The sequence below is a fragment of the Pinus tabuliformis genome, chromosome 3_1, assembly GCF_031772625.1.
Source record: "Pinus tabuliformis cultivar Carrire ecotype Pingquan chromosome 3_1, CPIR1, whole genome shotgun sequence".
NCBI lineage: Eukaryota > Viridiplantae > Streptophyta > Pinopsida > Pinales > Pinaceae > Pinus > Pinus tabuliformis.
Genome location: NC_142301.1, coordinates 74,351,711 through 74,361,953, shown reverse-complemented (window position 1 = coordinate 74,361,953; position 10,243 = coordinate 74,351,711). Strand labels below are relative to the sequence as shown.

General features: G+C 41.1%; 1 protein-coding gene across 1 annotated transcript; it reads right to left on the bottom strand.

The window, feature by feature from the left end:
• Nucleotides 1–535: 535 nt before the first annotated feature.
• Nucleotides 536–4,726, bottom strand: LOC149185852 (uncharacterized). Its single transcript, XM_089409149.1, has 2 exons — nucleotides 4,081–4,726; nucleotides 536–3,657 (listed from the first exon to the last, which is right to left on the bottom strand). The coding sequence occupies exons 1-2, from the start codon at nucleotides 4,724–4,726 to the stop codon at nucleotides 536–538; spliced, it is 3,768 nt and encodes a 1,255-aa protein (XP_089265275.1).
• Nucleotides 4,727–10,243: the final 5,517 nt, after the last annotated feature.

Genomic DNA, 10,243 nt, shown 5'->3' with positions numbered 1-10,243 from the left:
AACTTCATATATTTCTTCAATTGTCTCTTCCTTCGCAATCGCCTTGCCTTTTCTATCCCTTTCCCTGCCTTCCTCGGCTTCCATTTCTTCTGTGATCCTTGCTCTCTTTCTCGTTTCCATGGCAGCCTCAGTAGGTTTTCGGCGTAACCTCTCTCTGTAACTGCTCACCACCTCCGTTCCTCTCCTCGCTCTCGGGGTTCCAATGCAATTCACTTGCTGTTGAATCCCTTGTTGCCGCTCATTTATAATCCTTCTTTCCCTACTCCTCTTGCCTATCAACTTGGCCTTTCGATGCCACCTGTTGATTCGCCCTCTGCCTTTCCTATCAACTGTCCGACTTGCTTCATTTCCATTTATGGATTCTGACATACCTCTTTTTCCTCCACTCCAATCACTTGCGTTAATTGTCTTGCTGCGAGGTGATTTCTTCATTCCTGTCACCACACACTCCTGCTGTACTACATCATGCCTGTCCATGATATCCTTTCTTTGCCTTATCTGACATTCATTAAATGTCTGGGCCTGCCGATCCAACTCACCTGCCCGTCGCACGAATGCTATGATTCTCGTTAGTTGCTTGTTCATTGTTTTCATTCGTTGCTTGTTCATGGTCCTCATTAATGATACTGGCCAATTCCTCCCACTCTCTGTTGGGCCGCAACGATCTCCACTGATTGTCAACCTTGCCGCTTCGATCCTTGCAACCCCGATTCGCAAGGAAATCTGTCGCTCGGTTTCCACTCCTTTTCACATGATTAAAGATTTTGTATTCAATTTTTTTCAGAAGGTCCGCTATTTCTTGAACGATCCCTGCCATGCGCCAACTGTTGGTAACCTTCTCCCAATTCTTCCCGTTATTCAATTTCTTTAGGATTTCAATTGCCATCTGGGAATCTCCTTCTATTTCCAGTTTTCTATATCCGTTTCGGATCGCAATTCTCAATCCCTGGTGAATCGCCCATAATTCGGCTTCATTATTTGTCATCTCGCCACCCCACTCTGCATAAATCCATCTGGTGTTTCTCTGGCTATCTCGGAAAATTCCCCCGAATCCAGCATTACCTGGGTTCCCCTTTGAAGCCCCATCAAAGTTCAATTTCATAAAGTTGTCTTTGGGGTAAGCAAACTTGTCGTGGCTTTGAGGTCTCGTAATAAATCTATCAATTTTCTTACTATGCACCATTTCAAAATTCAAATTTAGGTTCTTAAGAATTTGCTCTTCTCCCTGGTCAGCTTTCCAGTCTTCCGCATCCCACTTCTCTACCAAAATTGATTCTCTAGTTAAGTTCACTATTCTGTCCCATATTTTTACCGTGTTTTTAGCTTTGTCTTGGAAAACTCTGCGGTTCCTTTCTTTCCATACCATCCAGATCATAAAACCGGCAATGAGATCCCAGGCCTTACGGATTACTTTACATTGGAATTTTTCTTTCTGCCATTGAAAAATCACTTCATTTGTTTCTCTCGGTGACCTCTCAGGTTTCTGGAATAATTTCCCGATTTCCATCCACAGGTTCCTGGCATAAACACACTTGATTAGTAGGTGCTCTTGAGTTTCCGCTTCTTTATTACACAGGTAGCATTTTGAAGGCCCACTGAAGCCTTTCTTTTGAAGTTTATCCCATGTCAGGATCTTACCCTTAGCTACTAACCATGCAAAGAGAGTAATTTTCGGCCACCAGTTTTTGCCCCAGATGATCTTCCAATCTTGGTTTTCATCAGCTGTTCCCTGATGGTCAGCCAGATAGTACGCCTCCTTGACCGTAAAGGATCCTTTCATAGACTTACCCCATCTGAGGATATCCCTACCCGTTCGCGCTTTTACTTTCCTGGACTCTACCTCTTCCATGAACGCTTCCTGCTGCTCTTGATTTATCTCCATGCCCCATTCCTCTGGAGTTGTCCATTTCCGCCATATTCCATCCAGTTCGTTTTCCTTCCAATAATCTTTGACATATATACGATTGTCTCCTATCCTCTCCTGTATATTCTGGATTTTTTGTATTCTGCACATTTTCTCCCTCTGTTGCCAATTCTCATCCCAGAATTTGGCCTCCCCTCCTTCTCTAATTTCCGAGAAAGCATTCTTATCTACTATACTTCGATTTTGACGGGCTAGATCCCAGATTGCCGATCCCTTCGGGGTTTCCTGCATTCGGTAAATACTCTCTGTAGTATCTGGCATATCGTACTTGTGTCTCCATATTTGTTTCCATAGATCATTGCCCCCTCTCAGCCATCGCCACCAAAGTTTTGCACCAAGCACCTTGTTGAGTTTGTCTGGATCGCGTAGACCCAATCCTCCCTCCTCCTTTCGTTTCGTCAGATGTTTCCATGATACTAAGGCCCACTTCTTCTGCTGGGCCGAGCCTCCCCATATGAACTTCCTCAGGATTTCTCTGATCTTAGTGCATACCCCTTGAGGCACTGCCATAATCGATAGTGGATATATGGGGATTGCCTGTAGCACTGATTTTACGAGTACAATCCTTCCAGCAATGTTTAAGGTTCTGAAAGCCCAGCTAGCCACTCTGTTTTTTAATTTCTCCAGGACTCCTTGCCAGTTTTTCTGTCTTTTAGAGTTGAAGTCCAAAACGTTTCCCAAGTATTTGGTTGGGAGGTTCCCTTGCTTGAAATCCAGCATCCTGGTCAAGTGGCTTTTAACTGGCTCTATGGTATTGAATATGAAGGTGCAAGATTTTTCTTTATTGATTTCCATACCCGATGCTTCCGCAAATAAATCCAAGACCTTCTTCAGATTTCTCACTTCTTTTACGGTTGGTTCCCCAAATAACATGATATCATCAACGAATTGCTGATGGGTTATTGGCAGTTCATTGCCCCATAGTCTTAGCCCTTTGATTTTATTTGCTGCTCTTTCTTTCTTAAGGTATCTGCCCAGGCCTTCTGCTGCAAGAATAAAGAGGAAAGGAGATAGGGGATCGCCTTGTCTTATTCCTCTAGAAGCCTTGAAGATTTTCGAGGGGGTTCCATTGGTTAAAATTGAGAAGTTTGGGGTTGATATAAGACTGTGAACCCACTTTATCCACCTGCTCCCAAAACCAAAACTTCCCAAAATTTCTTCCAAATATTGCCAATTGATCCTATCATAAGCTTTTGACAAGTCTAATTTAACCATCATTCCTTTTTGTTTCTTTGCCTTCAAAGAGTGGATTACTTCTTGAGTGACCACTAGACCATCTAGGATTTGTCGACCTTCTACGAACCCGGTTTGTTCAGGGGATATCAGACTATCTAGCAGGGGTTTCAGTCTTTTGGCCATCAGGGATGCAATTATTTTATAGATAACATTACATAGGGCAATGGGTCTAAATCCCTTAGCATCCTCTGAATTATCGCTTTTAGGAATCAAAGTGAAAAAAGTGGAGTTAAGAGCTGGCCATACCTTTTGGTTTATACGAGATTCTTCTATCAGATCCAGAATTTCCTTTCCCATGAAGTGCCAGCCCGCTTGGTAGAAATCGACCGTAAAACCATCCGGTCCTGGCGCTGTTCCTTTCTTCATGCTCATCACTACTTCCTCCACCTCTTCCATACTAGCAGCTCTCATTAGGGCTCTATTCTGATCTTCTGTAACAATTCTAGGAATTGCAGTGCAAACTTCCTTTATAGCTTCAGACCTGTCTATTTGAGGTTCTGTCAGTATTCCTTTGTGATACTCCATCAGCACTTTTTCAATCCCTTCCTGATCAACAATCCTCTCTCCTCTCTCGTTTTTGATAGAAAATATTATGTTCCTTTGCCTGTGTTGTACCATTGCTTGATGGAAAAATCTAGTGTTCCTCTCCCCCTCCCTGAGCCATTTTATTCTAGATTTCTGTCTCCATAGGACTTCTTCCTGCTTTCTCCTCTCCTCAAGTTTTCCTAAAATTATCCCTTCTTTTCTGCTGCTTTCCTCTGTTCTTCCTTCATTTATTATCCTTTGTTGCAAAGCTTCCATTTCTTCTTCTAACTTCCGCTTTTCCTCCATGATATTTCCAAATTCTTCCTTGTTCCATTTCTTTATCCTTCCTTTTAGTTCCTTAAGCTTAAGTTGGAAGGTATGCATTTTTCCTTTACCCTGTACTGTGCTTTGCGACCACCATTCTTCCATTTTTTCTAAGAATTCCGGGTGTCTAAGCCAGAAGGCTTCAAATCTGAAGGGCTTCTTGCCAAGATTAGCCTTAATGTCCACTTCCAATCTAATCGGCCAATGATCCGAGCCGAGAGATGGCATGATCTTTGCTTCTACGAATACATCTCTGTTCATAATTGTTTCTGATACTAAAAACCGATCTAGTCTGGATGCTATCTGATTTTTCCCCCCTCTCCTATTGTTCCATGTGTAGACTCCGTTGATAGTTGGTAAATCAACCAGCCTCAGACCATCTATCATATCATTGAACATTTCCATATATTGGTCTGTTTTCCTTATACCTCCCTTTTTCTCTTTTAGGGACCGGATTACATTGAAGTCCCCTCCTACAATCCATGCTGTCTCCGGGTGAAGTCTTCGAGTTGCTTGCAAATTTTTAATGAAGTTTTCTCTGTCTCCCGGAGTATGAGGACCATACACCCCTGAAATGATAACCCTTTCCTTTGTCCCCGCTATTCTTCCCATGCCTGTAAGGATTCTGGTCATACTGGTCCAACTCTCGAAAATTATCTCATTTGGGTTCCACAATATTGCAATGCCTCCCGCTGAACCGATTGCATCCTGTCCCATGACTTCGTATTGGAGTTTATTATTTTTTATTATTCCTTCCATCTGCTGCATGGTGATCTTTGTCTCTTGTAGAATCATGATGCTTGGTCTGTCTTTTTTTAGTTTCTCTTTCATATATCTCTGTTTACCCTTACTATTCAAACCCCTAATATTCCAGCTGATAATAATCATTTTAAACTTTTTTGGAGGAGTGGAAAAATACCTCGGAAAGAGGTATCACTTTACCTGAGTTTATCAATATTTCGCCAACTGTTTGTATCGTTTCATTCATTGTTTTCCTCCCTCTTTTCCTGCTGCTCTTGCCAGTCCCACCTATTCCAATCTGATCTTTTTCCTGTTCTCCTGATATGGTATCCTGTTTTTCCATATTCTCCCCATTCCTTTCTTTATATTTTTGAAAGGTCTCCTTATATAGTTGTTTTTGGCTGTCTGGTATGAATCTTTCGTCTAAGTTCTTCCATTCCTGAATTAGTTGTCTCATAATTCTTTCTTCCTCTGCCTCGTTTTCTTTCTGATTTTCCGTTTCCATTTGAGATTGGTCCATTAGTATTTCTATCTTTTCAGCTGCTTGCCTTTCATACATTTCTCTTGTTCCTGTATCTTTTTCTCTGGTTTCCTTGATTATTTCCATGGGTTCGTTTTCTGGATCCTCTTCCTCTGCCACTTTATCCTCGCCCTCTTCACTGTTGTCCTGGAGTATTTTGAACTTGTTTTTACTTTCAATGCTCAGTGACTCCGTTTGTGTCTACACCCTTATTCCTTCTTTACCTGCTTTCTTCTTTCTGTTAACCTGTTGGAAGCCCTTATCATTCTCCTCGGTTCTCTCTGTTTCCCTTTGTTGTTCTTCTCTTTTCCTAGTGTATTCTTCTTCCTTATTTAGAGGGCATTGTCTGTATAGATGACCATACTCATGGCATCTTCTGCATCTGAAGGGGATATGCTCATAATCTAATGGCTGTTGCCAGACTTCATCATGGTATTCCAGTTCTATGAATTCTGGCAGAGGTTCAACTATATTCATGTAAACACACAATCTTGCGTATGACGTATACTTACCTTTCTTCGTTGCTTCCGCTACCTTGACAAAGGCACCGATCGTATTACCTATCCCTTCCATAATCTCAGGGTCCCAAAATTCCACTGGTAATCCAAACAATCTGACCCAGATCGGGGCTTCCAGCATCTTTTCATTGTCAGGATTGTATCTTTCTTCCCAGTATTTCATGAACAGTCCTGCATTGTTCATGAAGTATGGTCCTTCCTCAAAAACCCTTTCTTTATCCCCCAGATTCGCAAATATTGCTGTAAAAAACCCTTTTGCTCCCAGTTTTAGCTCTACATGCCCCTTTGGTCTCCATCTCTGGTAAATCCACCTGTATAGTTCTTTTTCCGTGGGCCAATATCCTACGAACTTGCAGATCAGTGCATGATCTTTCATATAACTGTTGTACTCCTCCAGCTTGTTGTTGGGTATGACGTATCTGGGTTTCTTCTGTGCCCTAGGTAAACACTTTCCTCCGGTCTTCATTTGCCACAGCTTGCCCATCACTGGTGCTTCTTTATTATTCTCCCTGGCCTCATTCTGGATACCGCTGCCGCTTGCCTCTCCTGCAACTATGTTCTTATAGGAGGGGATCTCTCCCCTCCCTTGCCGGTTTTCCATTATTGCGCTCAGCACCCGCTGCTTGAGAAATTTCCGTTCCTGCGCGTGGTTTCTTGATCTTCCCTCCGCTCCGCTCCAACTTCCCCTGCTCTTTCCCCCTTCGCTCGCTCCTTCCCGCGTTCCCTACTATTCCACCTGCAAACCCTAGCCCGCCGCTCGCCTGGTTTCCATCGGCATCGCTCCCCAAACATATATACATTTGAAAAAGTATGGAACAACATTCTTATCCATGCATATTTACGTTCACTTTATCATGAAAATTCTTAATCTATAAATAGGCTTTGTTAGAATACTGTTAGACTCTCTCATAAAACAATAATAAATCCAAAAATAAATAAATTAATTAAATATTCCAAGTTAGGAATTTGTGCCTAACTCTTGGGTTGTTCCTCTAAGATAGGAGTTAGTTTAGGTAACTCCTATATTGGTGTGTCTGGTGAGAAATTATCTCAACCAAAGGAGAAATTATCTCAACCAAAGATGTCCAAGATAGCACGCACTATCTTGAGACCAATATCTCTCATCTATTTATTTGTAACACTATTTCAATTATTTTGATGTAAGAATGAGAGTGAGAGAGAATACATGAGGCTTCAGCCTTTTTCCGTCAATATTGTGTCTCTGGTTTTTATATGTGTTTTTCTGTAATGTGTCTGAGTTAATCTCATTCTTTATCATGTGGTATCAGAGCTTCTGATTGTTGGGACCCTGTGACAAAGCTTGAGTGTTAAAAATTCTGAGTGCAAGGAAGGAGAACCTGGCGAGGAATTGATGGCTTGATTGAAGCGGCCATGATATTGTTCTGTACCTGAGCGTGGGAACTGATATTCAATGTCCGAGATCAGAGAGCAGCGTCGAAGAGCTGCTTTTGCAAGAGCAATTCAGGAGGAGGCCAAGTATCATCAGTGTGAGGGCCGAGAGTTTGTTGACTTTTAGAGGCTGAAACAGACCTGTGTTGGGATGCCCAAGACTCGTCTTTGCAATCCGATCTGTGGAAGGTTTCAGTAAGAAACGAGTTTGGTAAAAGACGCAGTAACTGGTCATTGTTATATTTTCTGCGCTAATCTCTAACTGTTGAAATGAGGTCTCAATTGTTGCATAATGCGTAGGAAATGCTCAGATTTGTGAACCTTTGCTTCGGTAACAGAACATGAAAATCGGCGTGAGCGGAGTCATGGATTTGGAGACTAAGATGCGCGAAGATCACAGAAGCCAACCAGCGTGAAAACAGTAGAAGAAGCCCGCCAAGCCAGCGTTAAGCCAGTAAGAAGCTAGCCTGAGCTAACTTGCAGCCAGCGTGGCAGACAGTGTAAAAAAATTCAGCTTCTTAAAAGCGTTTATTTGAAAGTTTATAGCTTAATTGAAGTTAGAAGAAATGAGAAATTAATGCGCGCGGGGACTATGCAAAGGATCGCCTTTTTAATGATCAGAAATACTACGTGGAGATTGCGTGATTGAAAAGCCTGCTGCTGACTTGAAGTTCAATTCACCGATTAGATCCGGAGCTGAGTCAGATTTTTGTTTTTTCCTTCGCTATGGGACCCTGTTTACAAAGAGCAGCCGAAGTTTAATACATTTAAACCTGCGTGAAGGGGCAATGGAGATACGACTGTGTTGGAGTACGTGTGCTGGTGAGTGGATGTTGGTCAAAGTGCAATCTTCATTCCATAAACTTTACTCAACTCTTTTATGGAAAAGTCAATAATTTTATAAATTCAATTTTATGTTTTTTCATAATGGAAGACCCTTTATAAATACAACCAAAGTGGCGTATTAAAAAAAAAGGGTGTATAATTTATGAAAGAGTGTGGGTTTGGAGTGATAAGTTTTTTAGGGAGACGTGATTTTTTGAGAGGCTTGAAGTGATTTTATTGAGCAATAAGGGGAATTATGTATATATTTTTTAAAACGTAGCATATTAAAAATCAAGGGATCTTTTTTGTAATGGAGGGATAAGGTGTGTTTTTATTTTTGAGTGATAAGTGAGTGAAATAATAAGGTATATTTTTTAAATGAGTGATTTTTAGGAGAGATAAGGAGTGGATAAAATCATTTATTTGTAATGGAGAAATAAGGATAATATTTTGTAATTTTGGAGTTATAAGAGAGAAGTGAATATTTTTATTTCTGGAAGGTTGGGGCATTTTTTTGAAGACAAAAGTTTGCAAGTGTGACATTCTCATTGCTTGAGAAGGTGAAGGTTGATGTAATTCACTATTTAATAAAAACATTTTTTTTGTGGTGTTTGTGTCCTAGATCCGCCCGAAATTGAATAAGGGGATCTAAGGTACACTATGTGTGTTTGATGGCGCATGTGTTTTATGGCTTCATGTTGTTGCTTATGATTTGTGTCTAGTTTTGACACATAAATGATCGCATTTACCACACACATAAAGTTCAATGCAAGCAAGCACAACACTTGTAAAAGAATAGCGTCAAGGAAGGACAATTGAACTCGACACTTGCATCTGTGCAAATACAACTCATAATCATAGATTGTCAACATCAACAAGCAACTTCACTTAATCAAGTTAAAGTATTTCAAAGCAAAGTCTACATCAACATTCTTGCAAACAAATTTAAGAACTTGTGAATCAAATTCCAATTACATTGCATTGTACGGGTGCATTCTCGGTTGAAACCGACACCCATGTTTTGATTTGATCAGAAGTCAAGCACGTCCATTCTCTTCAACTTAGTCAAATTAAGACAAGTGAATTCCTTGTTTTATGTGAGTCATTACAATCATTGTAAGCTTTTTTGGGTGCATTTTCGACAGTGTTCGACACCCTTTCTTTAAGCAGACTCTATTGAATGTACGAATTTTAATTCTAAAGCAAATAAGAAACAAGTTCACAATCGTCATCAAGCGAGCGTGGTTATTCATTCAAGTGTGCGTTCACACAAACGCAATCGTCATCAAGCGAGCGTGCCAGTCAAGTCCCATAGCAAGCGAGCCTGTCATTTAAGTAAAGTGAAACAAATCAAGTGCACGGCATCTACAACAAGGGAGCCTGATTTCAAGTGAGCAAGTTCAGATGGCGCAACATATTCAGTTGTTAAACATTCTTCACAGTTTGATCATTTCCAGTAATGAAGACATGGTGCATGTCAGCAAAGAAACTCTTGCTGATATTTCACGGCATCTACAGCAAACGCATGAAACCATTGAGTTTCTTCAGCTTGAGTCGCAACTACAAAGAGCTGAGCTGCAACAAAAGAGTGCTTCTTCCCAATCATTCAACCATACAGATGAAGATAAAAATGTTGATTCCAAGTCATTCATCCCACCAACTTCAATTGTCGAAGTTGTTCCTGATCAAATTCAAATTTCTTCCAAACCCATCATCAAGCCCTGGGAAGAAATTCAAAATAACAAGACTAGACGTGGCTTAGGATATGTCCCTGATGACATCAACTTACAAATCCTAGATTATTCCAAGCCAATTCAGTTTGTGAGTGCAGGATTTCTTGAACCACTCACCTCAGCAGGTTCTGAGAAAGTTGTAGACAAACGAAATTGCATGCAACCTGAAGTTCATGTTCAACCGAAATGCTCTCATTGTCAAAGAGTCGGTCATTTGGAAGATCAGTGTTTTGATCTCCATCCGTGTTGCCATTGTGGCAAGCCCAATCATTCCTCAGCAAAATGTCGCAACCACCAAAAATCAGGTAGATTCAAGATACATTATGACTGGATTGATCCTTGGGAATGGTCATCCACATTCAAACGGTTGTCTCAGTTCTACAACCGACTACAATCTTACATAGTGCAGCCAGCAGTGAACAGATGATGGTACTCTCATGCAGTTGAATGAGGGGGTACAACAGTGAAACTCTCCTACACTTGAAGG